General features: G+C 54.9%; 1 protein-coding gene across 2 annotated transcripts; it reads right to left on the bottom strand.

Annotated features, from left to right (window-relative positions):
• Window positions 1–18: 18 nt before the first annotated feature.
• Window positions 19–16173, bottom strand: MAP3K12 (mitogen-activated protein kinase kinase kinase 12). 2 transcript variants are annotated; one of them, XM_029954654.1, is made up of 14 exons: window positions 15995–16173; window positions 6650–7131; window positions 6144–6327; window positions 5550–5741; window positions 5118–5276; window positions 4811–4969; window positions 4061–4169; window positions 3736–3845; window positions 3491–3607; window positions 3247–3384; window positions 2435–3056; window positions 2183–2253; window positions 1811–2084; window positions 19–1396 (listed from the first exon to the last, which is right to left on the bottom strand). In XM_029954654.1, the coding sequence occupies exons 2-14, from the start codon at window positions 7092–7094 to the stop codon at window positions 1298–1300; spliced, it is 2679 nt and encodes an 892-aa protein (XP_029810514.1). In that variant the 5' UTR covers window positions 7095–7131; window positions 15995–16173; the 3' UTR covers window positions 19–1297. The 2 variants fall into 2 exon arrangements, with proteins under 2 accessions (XP_029810514.1, XP_029810515.1); XM_029954655.1 differs by lacking the exon at window positions 5550–5741.
• Window positions 16174–17766: the final 1593 nt, after the last annotated feature.

The following is a 17766-nucleotide window of genomic DNA, read 5'->3' as shown; positions in this document are numbered from 1 at the left end:
AAAGGACAAGGACCCTGCTTGGGTTTTGAATATAAGCCTTTATTCCAGTTAAGGTGTTTTCTTCTGTTTTACCACTCCATCTTTTTTTTTTGTAGCCCTTGATCCAATTTTCCCTTGAGCATTCATTGCAAAGTGACCTAATAGCTGTTGCAAGCTGGTTGTGTGCCCTTTGTCCAAAAGTTTGGGTGTTACGTTTTCCTAGGACTCATATGCAGAGAGTAGGCAAGCACTTCCACTGGAGGGCGGGGCGTGGGGAAGGATGGATGCACATGCATATTTGGGATGCAGTTGGATGCGTGTCTGGGATTCAGGTTGCTGGGCATGTCTGTCCCATCCTTGGCCAAGCTAAATATCAGTTTCCTGTTTTGAATAACTATTCATTTACAGTTCTCTTCATAAAAATGGGTGTTGTAACATTTTCTGTCCTTTTACTAAAGTCCTTTAGAAAGATGCACCTGTTCGCATTTTTGCAGATAATTTTAGGTTGGAACTTTAAGTGATGTTCATTTAGTAAAAAAAAAAAAAAACACACATAAAGGGAAGGCATAACCTGTCCAGAGTCCTCAGATACTGGCACCTAAGGCTACTACTTGACCATGTGTGCTACCCCATACACTCACCAAAAACACCCTCAACAGCTGGGCCTGCATGGAGTGGTTATATTTTAAGATTTTTCACAGGGGTTACAATATGACAGTCCCCACCCCAATCAGGCACCAGGATAAAAGCAGGGACTTAAAACAACATCCCATTTCTTCAGCCTGAGCCATCACATGCTTTCACAATCTCCTAAACTCCCCCTAGGCCCTAAGCCAGGGCTTGGGCAGAGAAATGGAGGGACAAAGAAATTAGTTACATTGCCACCTGAGAAACCTCAGAGGGGAGGACCCAGCCTTAGCCTCCCTCCTCCCAAGTGCAAAATGTGTAAACAGAGTAAAGGGGGGGTAGGGAAGAAGTGCAGTCTAAGTGGCTCCCTTTCCTCCTCCCCAGGGTCAGGGGGGAAAGAGTATAGAGGAACATAAGAGGCAAGTTTGGCTTTTCTATTGCCTTACCGCTTGCTGAACATAATGGGGTGAAGCAGGAAGGGGCCAGTGTGCCCGCACCCACAGCTCTAGGGTAGTGCTTGTCGTTCACTTCCACAGCTGCCAGTGTCCCTAGAGTTTATATCAGGTGAGTTGGTCAGACTCCCTTGAGCCTGACTTAAGGCTGGGACAGCCCCATCTTTCTCTGTTGATTATGTGGCGCTTATATATTATTTATATAAATATTTCTCTATGTACAGGAATAAGAGTGGCTTTCATGGAGGGAGGGAGGCTGGAGGCTGCACGGTTTCACCACTGTTGGCGTTGTCCAGTTCAGTGCTGTCACAGTCTGAGTCCTCAAAATGGTGAGGGCCCTGTGAAGAGTAGAAATGCAGGGAGGTAAGGCTTGGCATCTCTTGGCATTACAAATAAAGTCGATTCCGTCAGGATCCTCACTGAAGTTTCTGTAATAGCCAGCAGTTCAGACTTCACTGCTCCGGATCTCCTTTGCTCAGGCACCAGACTGCTGGTTTCAGGATTGCTCTCAGCTGCAATTTATACATACAAGCAACGCTACTAACCTACTAACCATACTTTGTGCTCTGTACTAGGGCCTCTCAAATTCTACCATGTGGATATTTGCTCTTTGGTATGGGAGGAACTGGGCTCAGCTGCTGACTGACTTGGAGGCTAAATACTTCTCTTTCTGGCCTCTGCTCCTATGTACCCAGTAGGTCCCAAATGACTTCACCGCTGCTCCTTAATACCTAGCCGTTTTTGTGACTTACCTGCTCCCCTCTGGGTAAGTCCTGGTGTGGGATGGATGAGGAGCTGGGTTCGGGGCCAGGAGCCACCTCTGAAGCAGGTGGGTCCAGTGGGATTTCAGAGCCCTGGGAACACATGTCATCAGACCGCTCATCTGGCCGCTCATCAGTGTTGGTACTGCCAACTTCTGGTGTGCCACTGGGGGAAGGCTCACTGGCTGTGCCCTCCTCCCCATCAGATGGATTCTCTGAGCTGAAGGTGGATAGTGACTGGCGCATGTTCAGACCCTGAGGCCACCTATATGTTGGGGAGGCAGGGCTACAGTCAGCACGCCTTGCAGCCCCCAAAAGCAAGACTGTGTCATTTGTCATTACCTCCTGTAGTGTGTTGCTCACCTCTGGCTTGATGTCAGCTCTACTTCACTGTCCACCTCTCCTTCTTCTTCCTCTGAGGAGATGCCACGTTTCTGCAGGAGAGATGAGGGGACTGTGGTCAAAAGAGGGAAGAGATCAGCAAGGACCCAGGTAGTCCTAAGGCTTCAGTAGGGAAAGGTTTAAGATGAAGACCTAATACGGGAAGTGAGTTATGGACACGGGTCCCAGGGAGCACAAGGCGGGGAAGAGCATAGGAACCACCCCATACTTTACCTGGCTTCGGGTAACAGCAGCCCTGTACAGCAGTGCAGCTGGGGTCAAGTGTTGGGACCCGGCCCGGCTTCCTCCCCGTCCCGCTGTCCCTTCCCTTCCAGTTCCCAGCAGCCCCATGTCACCAGGCCCTACTGGTGGAGGTGGCTCCCCTTTGGCTCCCCCAGGTGAATCTGGGCTGGTGGAGCCAGGAGCTGAGCCCTCACTCGGTGGGGTGTCTCCCCGGGCTGGAGGTGGTGAGCCGGGATCCCCAGCTCCCCCTGTGGCCCCTCGGCCCCGGGCTCCCAGTGCTGCTGACAGCAGATCTGGTGATGATGATGACATCTTTCGCAGCAGGAGGTCATGGTGGAGCCCACGGAGGGCTGGAGGGCAGGCCTCCCAGGCTGAGGGTCCCCCTCCTAATCCCCCTGGGCTTCCAGGTCCCCCAGGTTCATGGGGCGGCAAAGCTGCACGAAGCCCAGGCAGGTCTCCACAGCTGCCTTTGGCGCTGGCCTTGCGGTGACGGGTCTTCCCACGGCGAGTCCGTCCTGGTGAGGGAGGGCCCTTAGGACACCCAGGAAGCCCCACCCCACTTAGGGCAGCATCAAGTTTAGGTAGCAAAGATTCAGTCTTGAGGATATCTGGCCTGCGGGGGAAGAGGGAGAAAGTACAAGTCTGACTCAAGTTTACCAACTGAAAGCCCTCCCCGACCTGGGGCAGTTGAAGCACATCTCCCCACCTGTAGATCAGTCTTGCTGGCATCCTTGACCTCTACCCATGCCTCCATCATTCCCCTTGCATTCTTAAGCCTTGGCACTTAGGAACTCTGGTCCCACCTTTTACTGTGGGGTGACAGTTTCTGTGGGACGTTCCTCTTCTTGATGAGCTTCTCCATCGTGTTCCCATGCAGGAGGCCTCGGGAAGGGTGGGACTTCAGCAGACCTGGGCACCTCCTCTCTAAAGCTTGTTCTCTCCTGAAGACCAGACACCTCAGTCGGGCATGTGGTCAGAAAGGGGGGCCCAGGCTCAGGAGGTTCATTGCATCACACGGAGTTTGGTCCCTCGGGGGAATGCGGTTACCTGAGCAGCTCCCGCTCCTTGAGCTCTAGCTGCAACATGAGGGCATTAAGTTCCATGTACAGGTTGTTGGCTCTCTCCAACTTCCTTTCATAGTGCTCCCTGATGTCCAAGGCGTGTCTGAAACAGGCACAAGCGTCTCCCAGGTGAACTAGCATCACCTGCTGCTGTCATTGGTCCCTGTCTCTGGGAACTGGTCCACGGACCCTGCTGTTGACAAAGTCCCCTTCCCAGACACATGCACACACCTGAGCTCCTCCCTCCTTCGCATCACCAGCTCCTCTTCTAGGCGGTGCAGACAGGTCCCCTCTGACTTAATTTTTTCAAAGTGCAGCTTTACCTCTTCGCGCCACTCTGCCTAGGGGGTCGACAAACAATGAGGGGTGAGGGGCCGCACGCCTGGAGGAAGCCTATGCAGGTGCTGCACTGCTACAGACTGGGAGCAAGAAGGGAGCAGGCACAGGACTGGTCAAGATGGGGTCTCTGCCCTCTAAGGGCTGACCTACCAGTCGGCCCTTCCCCGCCTCCCCACAGGGCAGGAGTTGAGGTATTCCTTTTCCACCCACAGCACACCTGGGACTTAAAGTAAGTCTCCTGGGGTGTGGAGAGGACGTCGGCCGAGGCTATGTCCAGATGCAGTAGGATCTGGCGGAATGACGGGCGATTTCGTGGCTTGCTGTTCCTGGAGGGAATGGAGTTTGGGGGAGGCGAAGGAATGATTTCAGGGAAGACCAGAAAGGAACTAGGGCATCCTTTCCCAAAGCAGGTCCTGGAGAATCCTAGAATGTACTCTGTGACAAAAGTCCTGCAGGAAGGAAACCTATTTAATCCTATTTTCCCAAATTTTTGCCAAAACACGTTTTTCTGATAATTCCATTAATAGAAACACACTTTGGTAAATGGTTGCCAAAGATTAGAAATCTTCAACCTCCTTTCAGAGTTTAGGTTCCAAACAGGAGTCCAAGGCCCTCCTCTTTCTAAGGCAGCCACCTTGAAGCTCAAACCCCCTGCCCTTCACAGGCACACCAGAGCAGCTCTGGATAGCAGATGCTGGCGTCCCTGTTTTACAGACGAGGATGCCACTAGCTCAGTGTTGCGTAGAGCCAGCTAGTGTACCCTCGCAGCTTCTGGATCAGTCCAGCGACACTCCGCTGGAAGTCCTCTTCATCTGTGCCCTGAATCCTGGGGCCTTGGAAAGGCATATGAGGGAGGTCTGTCCCTCTTTCTGCGTTCAGGATTCGGGGCCTGGATGCGTGGGTCCTAGGTGCTGGCTTAATAATCAGCAACAACCCTTTGTTCCCGGCTTTGCCGGGCCATCCTTACCAGCACTGGCGAAGCAGGATTTTGAAGCCGTCTGGGCAGCTGGAGGGCACAGGCAGATGGAGGCTGTTGCTTCCTACACCCCAGATGATGGCTGAGGAATCTACATCTTTGTAGGGGATCTCACCAGTCAGCAGTTCCCACAGCACCACACCAAAGGACCTGGGGATAAGAGGGGACATCCCTTGGGAGGGGCTCCCTCGAGAGGCCCTAGCTGCCGGGCTCCTTTCCTTGCACTCAGGCCCCCGAAACCCTCTCCTTCCCTGGGGTTGGCCACCTGCCAGTCTCAGTCCTCAAACCTGGCCCTCACCAGATGTCGACCTTCTCAGACACAGGCTCATTGCGGATCACTTCAGGGGCCATCCAGGCTACTGTCCCTGCAAAGGACATCTTGGTGCTCTTGTCACTCAGCTCCTTGGAAGTGCCAAAATCGGAGATCTTCACCACATCGTCGTACGTGATTAGCATGCTGGTAAAGATCGTAGTCAGCTGGGGTCCAGGCCCCTCTGTACCTCATCTAGCTGCAGCAACTCTCTAACTTTCTATTTTAAGTTATTTGGGACACCCAGAGGTAGGGGGCTTGCCACAGCCCTCCCGGGACAGGACTGTCATTTGAGAGGGGTTTTTGAGATGGGCATGTAAGCTTAGGACAGGGTCTGGAAGCTGGGACACAGCTATGCTAAGAGGTGGGGTCACCTGCAGGAGACCATGCACACCAGCTTCTCTGTGCTTGCTTACTCACTTGGGGGACTTGAGGTCTCTATGGATAATCTTGTGCAGGTGCAGGTAGTTCATGCCACCGGCGATGCCCATGGACCAGTCAACCAGCAATGAGGGGGTGACAGGGCGGCCGGCCCGCAGTACCTCATACAGCTGGCCCTGGGCGCAGAACTCCATGAGGATGCAGTAGCAGGGAGCCTGGGTGCACACGCCCCTGGGGGCCAAACGGTGTGAGGGCCTCAGGCTAGGCTAGCACCCCCGATTCACACCTGCAACCCCCATTCCTACCCAGTCCGTTTGGGCATCGTCTTTAGGAAAGGGTGGGGTTGGGGCGCCTGGGTGGCTCAGTCAGTTAAGCCGCCAGCTCAGGTCATGATCTCCTAGTCCGTGAGGGCTCTGTGCTGACAGATCAGAGTCTGGAGTCTGCTTCAGATTCTGTTTCCCTAGCTTTCTGCCCCTCCCGAGCTTGAGCTCTGTTTCTGTCTCTCTCTCTTTCAAAAATAAACAAACATAAAAAAATTAATAAAGAAAAAATAAAAAGAAAAGGATGGGGTTGATCCCTGCTGCCCAGGTAGGTCCCTGCCCACAGCAGAATGGCCCCTGCCCTGGACCTTACTTGAAGGTGATGATGTTGGGGTGCTTCAGCTTTCGTAGGTGCTTGATGTCGGTCTCCTTCAGGTCCCGTACCTTCTTCACAGCCACCTCCTCCCCATGGAAGCGCCCCAGGAAGACAGCGCCCTGGGCCCCTGAGCCCACCCACTGCAGGTCGAGGATTTCCTCAAAGGGCACCTCCCAAAGGTCTGTGAACAGGAGGCACAGTACTACAAGGCTCAGAGAAAGCCACGCTTGGGGCCTTGTAATGGTCAGGCAGCCCGAAAGCACTGGGCTGGCCGAAATGACTCGGTGGCCAAGGCTGGATAGTAGCCAAAAGAGACCAAGACGACTAGGTTTGGGGGGCCCGGTATGGAACTAGACGGACATCCTACAAAGCAGGGAAGTCACTGGCTGGTGGACAATTAAGGGGCTATGGCTAGGCCCGGGGAAACAAAGGGTCATGAGGGGATTAGGTAGGGCTGTCCCACACATCGCGGTGAAACGGGCCCCCGAGAAGCCCCAGCCTACCTTCCTGCTGCTGCTTGTGCTCTGTGGAGTAGGCTTTGCCAATCATGGTCCAGACGGGGCGCAGGCAGCCGAAGAGCCCTTCCAGGAAGCCACTGCCACTCTGGCACTGCAGCCGCACCTCATCTGCTCGAACTCTGGATGCCCGACTCTCAGGGGACCCAGTGGCTCCCCCTGGGCCCCCTGCATCCTGCTCGTGAAGCTGCAGGACACTATTGGCAAAAGGCTCAGGGGGCGGCTCTCCGCCTGGGGAGGGGCTGGGTCCACCCCCACCCTGCCCGCTGAGCGGCACCACATCTCGAAGTACACACTGGGTAGGCGTCAGGTCCTTCTCGGGGGTGCAGTCAGAAGTGTCTGGGTCGAGCTTACGCATGGACGCCTCACTTAGCGTGGACACGAAACCCCCAAAGGAAGGGGAGGGTGTGCGGGTCTCATGGAGGCAGGCCATGGCCTCTGGGCTGCGGTGCGGTGGCCAGCGGTAGGCCCTATGGAAACAAAGGCAGGAGGGATGGTGCGCCCGAGGTGTGCCAGCTTGGAACGCTCACCCTAGAGCCAGAGGCCTGGGTAGGGGATCTGGGCTCACAACAGCCGGATGGGAAGTGACACTGGAGCCTCACTCACCCTCAGGCACCCTTCACGGCACCCTCCAGGTTTCACCTGGGACCTCTTTTAGAAACCTGATCCATAAGCCTGCTCTCAAGCATCTATTAGTAACGTACCTGAGTATCATTCTCAAGTAGACACAGGTAGCAGCCTCACACATATGCTGGTAAGGTATGTCTGAAACTCAAGTACTCTGGCAACAGACTAGTTCCCTTATCCTTGTAAGGTTACTGAAAGTCCCCCCGGAGCTCATTTTTTTCCCCCTTGAAGCTCCCATGCACACACACAAGGTCACATGAGGGTCTCTCAGTCATGCATGTTTTACTTTGAGTCTCAACCTCAGGCACACAGTAAGCACACACTTAGATCTGCCTCACATGGAGGCACACGCAGGTGATGCTCAGGCACTCTTCGATGACATACCTGCGCCTCCCACATGCCGGTGCTGCACCCGGGGCTCCCGCTCATGTACTTACATGTGAAACAGCTGAGGCCTCTCGGGAACTCTAAACTCAGGTGAGAATCATCCTAAGGCAGACTCAGGGCTCTAATCAAGGGTCTCACTCTCCAGGGCTCATGGGTACACACCCAGGCCGCCTCGAGGTCAGTGAAGCCCGAAACCAATCAGCTCTCCTGTCCCACAGCACAGATGGGGGCAAAGGCAGAAGCACCTAGCGCAGGGACAGGACTCAGGGGACACAGACGCAGGATGTGTTTGCCGACAGCTTCACCCGCCTAGGCGCTGCCCCCTGATCTGCTGCTCCCCCAGGGGGTCGGTCTCCTTTCCTCTTTCTCCATTCCCATCCCCAGCTGCCCAAACCAAGAGCCAGCTTTCCAGACAATGGAGATTTGTCACAATTTGTAACTAGGTGCTATTTTAAAAGTAACCATTAAAAAAAAAATTCTGAACTCTAGCCTTTGCCACTTACTGAATGTGTAACCTCAGGCAAACAAGATCTGGGCCTCAATTTCTCCAATGGTACAAAGGGATAGACTAGCTCTCTGGCACAGCGAAGTCTTCAACTTCTACCAAACCTGTCCAGAGCTTGACATCTGGAGTCATTCTGGTCTTCTGCCTCCTTCCACATCTAGTCAAGCTAAGAAAGCGAAGTCTTCAACTTCTACCAAACCTGTCCAAGAGCTTGACATCTGGAGTCATTCTGGTCTTCTGTCTCCCTCCACATCTAGTCAAGCTAAGAAATCATGAGCTATGAGGATTCCTGAGGACTTCCTCAGAGTAGGGGCCTCCCGGAACCCCTGCATCAGAGCCTCTGAATCACAACGGGAGATGGCAGACGAGGGACAGGAATCTACACATAAAAAGGGGTCACTGGATGATGACACAGGTTTGGCACCTCCACCGGTCTCAGCTCTTGTGACAATTCCCAGGCCTCTCAAGGACTTTTTCATCAGGTGTGGGGTGGGCCTAGAACCTGCAGACTTAACAAGCACCTCAGGTGATTCCTACTTGAATCCGGCCCATCTGAAAAGCTGACCCAATGCCGTTCTATTCTCTTCAGTCCTACACTACTGTCTTAGTTCAGGCCTCATTAGCTGTGTCACTTAGCCCAGAACAACTGACTCTTAGTCTCCTATACTTCCACGCCCCGACCTCCAAACTCCCCTTCCCACCCACTTCATTTTCCGCCAGCCTTTACAAGGATCTTTCTAAAACAGATTGGCCAGGACCCCCTCTTCTGTTTCCAATTCTTTAGTAACCCCCACTGCCCTTGGTCCAGCTGCCTCATCTCTACCTCGCGTCCCTCCCCCGCCTCCTCTCCCACTGCTGTTGGTACCCGAACTATTAAAAAAACTGTCAGGCTTTTGTGCCAGGTCATCTAATGATAATGGCTAACTCTTAAGGAAGGCTTACTATGCATGTTAGTCTCTGCCAATAGGCGCATTAACTCATTTAATCCTCAAAATGAAACTGACCCCTAGTGACAGAGGTACTGGTTAATCTGCCCAGGGTGCCTTAGCTAGGATGAGGCTCAAGCTCCGTCCCCAGGCCTTCCCTGCCTGGGAGGCGCTTCTCAAACCCCATCTCTCCAAGTCTCCATCCTCGAAGTCTCCCTCCCTTTCCCTGCCACTCTTGAGTTAATGTCCCTTCTAGGGCTGACACAGCCCCCCGTGTTTCATCATGGCTCCCATTAATCCTGGATGCACGGTGTGTTCGGGCGTGTCTGGCTCCTCTGAAAGTCTGGACTCCTAGAGAGCCCCTAGCTTTCGCACGGGATCCCAGGGCTTCTCAAGGCACCGGGAGCGCGAGCAGGGCGGTCCTCTCCAAGATGGTCCCTACACTACGTACGCGGTAGCTCCCCGGCTTTTCGCCACCACCCAGGGAAGGAGCCGTTACCATTGGTCCCTTTATATTCTGTAGGAAACTGAGGCTCAGAAAGCTGAAGTCACAGATCCAGCCTCTGAATCCTCAACATACGCTACGAGCTAGCGACGCCTCAGAGGGGTTACATGTACACTGTAACGCCAATCACAGGCCAGGAATTTACTCTGCAGGACCCGAGCGCTCCCGCCCGGCAGGTGCCCAGCGAGGAGGGCGGGCAGGAACAGGCAGCTCGCAGGTCCCGCGGGCAGTCGCAGCGGGGGCTCTTTGAGGCGGGGACGAAGGGGTTACGGCCCCGGCACCCCCTCCCCCTTCCCGACCTCCTTCCCGGCCATCACGTGGCGCGGGGCGCGTGGCTGGGACCGGGCGGGGGCCCGGCGGCGGAAGGAGGGGGTCCGGGCGGGGGAAGGGGAGGGGACATCGCGGGACGGGGGAGAAGCGCTGGGCGCTGCGGCGTAACCATGACGACAGGGCCCGAGGCGGCATGTGAAGTCACCAGGACAAGATTAGCCCAGAGTCACGTGAGCGGCGACGGCGGGGGCGGGGCTGCGCCTAGGCCCCGCCCCTGACCCGGTCTGGCCCATGTGCTGATTACCGGGAGGGTTGCAGGGACGGATCCCCGACCCCCTTAGCCGGCCGCTTGTGTGCTCCCCTCCTTCGCATACGTCCCTTGGCCCATCATGCGGACAGATCACCGGCCGGGACACCGAGCGGAGGGAGAGCGATTGATGTCGGAGAGCGATTGATGTCGGAGAGCCGACTTGGGTTGGCCTCGGGGGGTTCAGTGCCCGAGAGAAAGCAGGAGTTGGGGAGATAGGGAGACCGACACCGAGAGGGCCACAGGCACACCCAGAGAGGGAGGGACGAGCTGAGAGATTCAGAGAGACCGAAACAGAGCGAAGCGCAGGCAGAATCAAATCTGAGAAGGATGGATTGAACAACCGGATGTGAAAAGCTGAGAGGACACCAAGGAAAAGTAGCCAAGAAAGAACTGGAAAACGCAGAGCCCATCTGCGCCGTTCCCCATGCTTTCCTATTTAGAAGCAGGGCCTTGACTAGGCACAACACCTAGCTTTTTAAAGGAAGTTTTCAGCCCTCTCTTAGTGTTCGGCGACTAGGAGTTTTAGGCATTGAGAGGATGACCTGCTCAGACGCTTGCCGCCAAGCCTCCCTCCAGTTCACCAGGCTTCCCCAGAGGCCCCTCCGGTATCCAGGGCTAGCAACTAGGGAGATGGAGAGAGAAGCCATTTCACCTGTTTGTCTTTAGGGCAGTGGGAGTACCTGAAGGGGATGGGACCTAGGGAGAGACGGGAATCCTGCCCGGGGCCTGAGGCCAGCCCTCTCAGACGGTTCTTAGACTAACATGGCCCCTCCGGACTGACCAGAGGGAGCAGGGGGGAAGCAAAGGCCCCAGGGAGCCACAGTCAACTGGAGATTCCTCTTCCAGCACTCCCCCCATTCCCACTATTTCCTTCATCTCCAACCTGCCAGCTGTGTCCCACTGCTCTCCCTCCCCCAGCCAGGCCTTGGCGCCTGGGCTTTGGGGGACGGATCATGGCTAGGAGCCCCTGGCCTAGACATTCAGTCACCCTGGGGGAGGGGAAATGTCTCCCTAGCCATCAATTATGCAGAGCATGGGGGGAAGGGCAGGGATGTGACAGGAGGGGGTGGATATCTGTCATTCTGCTTACTGTGCAGAATTCCAGGTTGGGTGAGGGGACAGAGTGGTCCCTAAACTATACATCCGCCAGGGGAAGAGGCTCTCCGGACGCCCTGAGAAGTCCTAATTTAGTTTCAGCTACCAGGTCCTCTGCTTGGCTGGTGATTCCCAGAGTGCTGCCTCAGGAGCCTGCGGTGGGATGGGGGGCAGGGAGGTCCCCCTGTTTACTCTTTCTCCTGGATTCTCCTGCCTCAGGTGCTGGAGGCTCGTGCAAGGGAACCCTTTGAATTCTTTCCTGTCATGTCCTGTTCGAACAGCAGAATCTCAATGCCAAGCTGCGTGTCTGGCAGTCTTGGGGGCTCAGTGGAGAGACAAGGCCATCTGTCTAAATCGTGGGCTTTCACACTGAGCACTCGCCAGGGTCCTGAACCTGGTTTTGCACGCAGGAATAAAAGACCTCCCCCCACCTTCTCTCTGCAGTGGAGGGTGGGAAGGAAGGTCTTCACAGGGAAAGGAGACCCGAGACATTGGGCTGCTAGTTCACCTGTGCAGGCTTCGGAGCGCCTGACAGGATAAAGGACAGTGACCTCTCCTGACCTTGCCTCCTGGCCACTGGCAGCAGCTGCTTTTCTAAATTTTGACTACAACGTTCTTCCCGGAGGGAAAGAACTACAGCTTTCTCAATGCCTTCCTGAGGGGAAGAACCTGGAAATCACCTCTAAATCCAGGCCCTCCCTCTCCTTATACAGGTCAAGCCCTGAGACCCCCCTAGCTGCCACCACCTCTTCTTCTAGTGAGCTAGGCGCTGATGGGGCAGGGGGAGGGGGCAGGGCTGTTTAGGAAAACAGAGCCAGCTTTGGATTTGGAGAGATCAGAGCCAGAACTGCAGTTTCGCCACTAGTTAGAGACTGGAACCCCTACAAGACTCCCAACCCTATCTTATGGGGTGGGGACGGTTAAGACGATGTGGGGAATGCCTTGAGCACAGTGCCTGGCTCCTGGCATTGTCTTCCTGGTTGGCTGGCCACCAGGTCTATCTTTGTGGGGTCTGGAGAGGCCCATCTCTTCTGTCTGACCAGAAAAAGGGAGACTTGGTCTCTGACCTTCTACTTTCCCCGGGACAGAGCTCGACGTCAGGCTCCAGGGAAACCAGGTCACAACGGCAGTGATGTGCTAGAGTCCTCAACTATTGTACGACCAGAACTTCAGTCCTTCCTCCGCAAAGCCTACCATTTCGCCCCCCTCTCGGCTAAGGGAGAAGGAAGGCCTGCACTCCATACTCAACCCCTGGCCAACCTGTTCCAGGATCACACCTCAGCCCTACCCTTTAAGGTCAAATGGGAAAGGAAGGGAAGGGAGGAGTGGGGAGCCAGGTATGAAGGGCCACAGGGTCCCTCCTACTCAGGCCCCCAGGTGGACCTGGAAGAAGTTCAGCATATTTAAATAAATAGCTTGGGGAGGGGGGGCGGGATGTACATTTAAAAAGATCTGGAAGACAAACAAATAACAAAGAAAGAAAGATTGATGGATCGATCTGGAAGGACAGATACCAAAGTGGATCAGTTTCTAGGTACGTGGAATTGTGGGTGTTTTTATTTTTCTCTTGTGACTTATTTTTTCTAATATTTCAGTAACAACTTTGAGTTGTTTTTTAAAACAATAAAAAATTGGGGCACCTAGGTGGCTCGGTCAGTTAAGCGTCTGACTCTTGATCAGGGCTCACGGTTGCTGAGTTTGAGCTCCATGTCCGGCTCCGTACTGGCAGCATGGAGCCTTCTTGGGAGTCTGTTTCTACCTCTCTCTGCCCCTCCCCTGTTCGTTTGTTCTCTCGCAAAATAAACAAACTTTAAAACTAAAGTAATAAAAAAATAGATTTTGAATTGAAAATGAGGAAATAAAAATCAGGGTACACATCCATTCTTGTCACCTAGTTTCGGACAGTGTGCCATGGGGGGGGGTGTCGCCTGAGAATCAGAGAGGCTTGGCTGAGGTCCTGTCTCTGTTCCTGACCAGGTGAGCAACCTGGAGTAAGAGACGTCTGAGCAAACCCGTTTCTCCTCTCTGCAAGGCACAGTGGGACCACAGTATATAACATGGTTGCTAAGAAGGCTCTGGGTCAGACAGGCCTGGGTTTAAGACCTAAGCTCTTGCCACTAACTGCTTTTAAGACTTTGAACAGATTACTTTAAAAAAAATTTTTTTTTAAATGTCTTTTATTTATTTTTGAGAGAGAGAGAGAGAGAGAGAGAGAGAGAGAGATAGTGCAAGTAGGTGAGGGTCAGAGAGAGAGGGAGACAGAATCTGAAGCAGGCTCCAGGATCTGAGCTAGCTGTCAGCACAGAACCTGACGCGGGGCTCGAACCCACGAATGGTGAGATCATGACCTGAGCTGAAGCCGGCTGCTTAACCGACTGAGCCGCGCCACCCAGGTGCCCCACTTTTTTTTTTTTTAAATAAATGTTTTGAGAGAGAGAGTGAGAGCAGGGGAGTGGCAGAGAGAGAGGATGAGAGACAGAATCCCAAGCAGGCTTCGTGCTACCAGTGTAGAGCCCGACGTAGGGCTTGAACCCACGAACCATGAGATCATCAGCTGAGCTGAAGTCGAGCACTCAACCGACTGGGCCACCCAGGTGCCCCTGGATTACTACGTTAAATTGCAGTTTCCTCATCCCTAAAATAGAGATTGCGATAACAGTACCCAACTTTTGGTCCTGTTTTTATCACTAGGAAGCTAATCCAAATAAAGTTTCTAGCCTGGTACTGGGCACACAGGAAGTCCCATAAACATTAGCCATGAGGAAGGTGCCTAACAAGCTGGAGCAGGGTTTTTATAAACGTGATTCCCTTCTTCCTCTTTTCCTCATCTGCAGCAGAGAGGGTGCAGGTGGAAAGGGAGGTGGTAGGCAAACACGAGGGGAAAAAAGGAAAGCAAAGAGAGAACCGAAGACCAATGGCTTTCTACCCTGGATGATGCTGAGCGTCCTCTGCAATAGTGTCCCTGCCTCCTCACGTCACCTTCCCCCAACACACTGATGACCCTGGTTCTTCTGGGAGCAAATGAAGCAGAGAGACCAGTCTCTGTGGCATCTGTATGGCATCTGCTGGCCCATTTCCACAGTGTCCCCTCCTAGAGGGCTTGGCTCCCTAGTCTTTCTTCCTCCTGAGCCCAGGCAAGGGAGAGGAGGGACCGCACGTGAGAAGCCACAGGACGAGTCCTTGGTGGGGTGGTGGGTACTAGGACTTAGGGTCCTCTTCCTGGCAAAGCCAGACGACCACACTGTCACCTCCAGGGGAAGGAATGGGAGACAGCATCTGGTTTTGAGAGTGTTTCTGCCAGCCTTAGCTCTAAGGACACACAGGACATCCAAGCCAGTCCTTACTTAAACTTCTTGCCTCCTCTGCCCATACCTGGGTTTTGTCCAGGGATGGGTATTTAGTTGTGTCTTCATTGGGGCTGGAGTTGGGGTATCACACTGTTGGTCTCCCCAGCATCACCTCCGTGCCCACTGTGAGAATGGAGGAGTGGCTCGAGTGGGCAAACGCTTTCTACCACCCTGAAGTGTGAGATGGGAGAGAGCAGGCTCTGAATGAAGCTCTGGCAAACTTTGCTGTCTGGACAGGAAGGCGGGGGAGTCCTTGAGCCCCTTGAGTTCGCCTTCCCTTGGTATGACCCTCAGGTTGAAAATCAGAGCTCCCGGAGCCATGTAGTCGAACCCGTGAGTTGGAAGGGAATGCTATTTGGAGGGAGGCACTGCTGTGGCCAAGAGGACTCTGGGTGAGGGACAGACCTCAAGCACACTCCCTTGGTTGAGGGCCACCCATCTACTCTCCTCCCGAGAGGGAGCAGGTGCAGAGTTAAAGTCGCTAATGGCGGGACTTCTCCCTGGGTGCTAAGGGACACCCCACCAGATTTCCTTCCACTCTCTACAGAGCCTCTGACCCCTTCTAATCCCTCTCCTCAACCAAGACCATCAGCAGTCACAACTGTGGAGAACAGATTCTTGCTTATTTTTAAGCCAAGGAGTTTGAGAAATGTTTGAGGAAAAGGGAGGAGGTTCCTGAAAGGCCCGGGCTGGGGTTAGTGGGTTAGGGGAGATAGAGGAGTTGAAGAGAAAGAGGGAGAAAGCCACAAATGAATGGGGGGCGGGTGGAGGAAGCAACAGCTGGATGGAGACGGTGAATGCCACAGCTGGAGGCGATTAGGGGCACCAGAGGGAAGGGGCTGAGGACCATCACCTGGGCATCCAGGAACAGGTGCTCTTAGCCTATAACCCTCAGGTGCAGTGGGTTAAGTGTGGGAGTGGGGGTGGCGGGGAGGAGGACTGGGGGCCCGTCAGGCCCCATCCTTCCTTTCCTCCCTTGAGGGGGCCCAAAGTCTTCCTCCCCCTTCCCTCTCTTCCTTCTGGAGGATGAGTGGGAGGAGAGGAGGACGTTCTCTTGCCCGCTGTCCTCTAAGCCTATCCCCCAATCATCTCCCCCACCCCCACCCCATACGGTCCATTCCAGCTCTAGAGGCCCTTCGTCTCCAAGCTGGGCCGCGGCGTCCCTACGCTCCGTTCCCCTCCTTCCCATCCCCACAGACGTCGGGTCCAGGTCCCCAGTTCCTCCGCCCCATAACCACAGCATCCCCGCGCCACCCTCCCCCACCCCGCCACCTCTGCATCCCGACCCTCCCTCCGCACCGGGATCCCAGGACCCGGACCCATCCCTGCCCTCTACCCCCACAACTCGGCCAGGCTCTCACCTCGGGGGCTCCGCGGCCGCAGCACAAAAGGCGGCGCTGCTGCAGCTCGGCTCCGGATGCTGCTCCCGCCTCCTCCTCCTTCTCCTCCTCCTTCTCTCCTCCCCCCGCTGCCCTCGACCGGACCCGGGGCGCTGCCACAGGCGATGCTTGTGCGGTGTCCGGGTGCACGGGTGTCAGCCCCAGCTTTCTCCCCCCACCCCCCGACCCCTAGCCCCGTCCCCACTCTGCTCGAACTCCCGCTCCTTCCAAGGCCCCCGCCCCTGGCCCCCCGGGACGGACACGCCCTGAGCGGGGGATGCTGCGCTGGAGCCGCCGGCCTCTTAAAGGAGCCTGCTGCTGCCATCCGGCGCACTCCTGGCTCGTCCCTGGCCCTTCTGGGCCCCTCACCTCCCTGCAGGCGGTGTCTGGTGGCAGTCGCACCTCGGGCCTTACGCTGATTACTGATTCCGTAGGAGCTCCTATGGTCAGCCTTATAAACTCCCTCCTATACCCTGAGACAGCAGCCCCTCAACATGGGACCTCCCCCACCCGCTCAGAGCTCTAGCATTGCTCCCCGTGTCATACCGCTATTGCCAGCTTTCCTTCCCCTAATTGTCACCATTCTAGTTCTACCCAATTGGAATCCACTCAGCTCAATGCCCCGTCCCCCTCCAGTGTTGCTCATTATCATTCCAAGATTCCCTGGTCCTCCACTACCTGACCCATTCTCAGAACACTCATTAGTTTCAGACATTTTCGTGATCTCTCTCCAAGGTCACAAGATTCCCCCTGCATCTTTTGACCCCGTGGTCGTGAGACTTTGGGGGAGGAGGGACTGGAGCTCTGGGACTCAAAAAATACGTGTTCTGCTCTGCACTTAGATTGGTGGATTCGTTTTAAGAGGCCAGAATCCTCTCGTTGTGTCTTCAGCCGAGTGACTCAAGACCCACAGCAGAGCGAATGAGACCACGACGTGCTACTCCTTCTAATCCTGTTGTCCTACCATAGCTTGATTCTCAGCACCCGGGGGTGGGGTGGGGTCTCCTGGCCAGCTACAAAAAGATTCACTAGGGACACTCTATAAACAGGTTTTAGAAAAGAATTGAAACCAGACAGGCTGCAGGTCAGAATTACGGGGAAGGGAAGTGAAGGACACCTAGGAAAAGGAAGCAGATGCTCTGAGATGAAGGCTCAAGGACCAGGAGCTTAGGCCGAGGACTGGGGGAACAGCCTGAGACAGACGTAGCCTGCCCCATCGATTAAGAGCAGAGAACAGTCTCCTCCCCGCGTCCAACTAAGGAAGGCCCATCCTCCGACCCTGCAAAATGCTAGGAGCCTATAGCCGCCTTGCCCCTGGACCAATCACGACCTCTCTTCAGGAAAGAGGTGGGGCCAAAGGGGGCTGACCTTTCCTTGTTCACGCCCTTATAGGTACCGTAACGAATCGCAATCTGCCTGGAGCAAGTCAGCGCAATCGGAAATAGCCAATTATAACGCGAAGCTTTCCGTGACGCCAGACCCTGCCCCTCCAGTGCGACAAAGATGGCGCGCGAGCTCCTGGGCTTTGTAGTTTCCTCGGGAGTCAAAGGACCCAGTGCTCAAGTTAGCCCTCACAGCCCCGCCTCCAGCCGCTTCAACTGTGGCAGTACGCATGCCTGCCCCGGGTAGGGACGATGAGGCAAAAAGGAGGCGGGGCGCCACACACACACACACACACACACACACACACACACACACACACACACACACACACACACACACACACACACACACACACACACACACACACACAC

The sequence above is a fragment of the Suricata suricatta genome, chromosome 10, assembly GCF_006229205.1.
Source record: "Suricata suricatta isolate VVHF042 chromosome 10, meerkat_22Aug2017_6uvM2_HiC, whole genome shotgun sequence".
NCBI classification, from domain to species: domain Eukaryota; kingdom Metazoa; phylum Chordata; class Mammalia; order Carnivora; family Herpestidae; genus Suricata; species Suricata suricatta.
This window is presented reverse-complemented; position numbering and strand designations above follow the sequence as displayed.

Excerpts from the sequence above, each read along its gene's own strand:
- MAP3K12 (XM_029954654.1), bottom strand. The coding sequence starts at position 7,094 with ATGGCCTGCCTCCATGAGACCCGCACACCCTCCCCTTCCTTTGGGGGT. Across the intron at positions 4,970-5,117 it reads TCTGAGAAGGTCGACATCTG|GTCCTTTGGTGTGGTGCTGT; the intron begins GTGAGGGCCAGG and ends TCTTATCCCCAG. Across the intron at positions 2,254-2,434 it reads CTGCTGTTACCCGAAGCCAG|AAACGTGGCATCTCCTCAGA; the intron begins GTAAAGTATGGG and ends TCTCTCCTGCAG.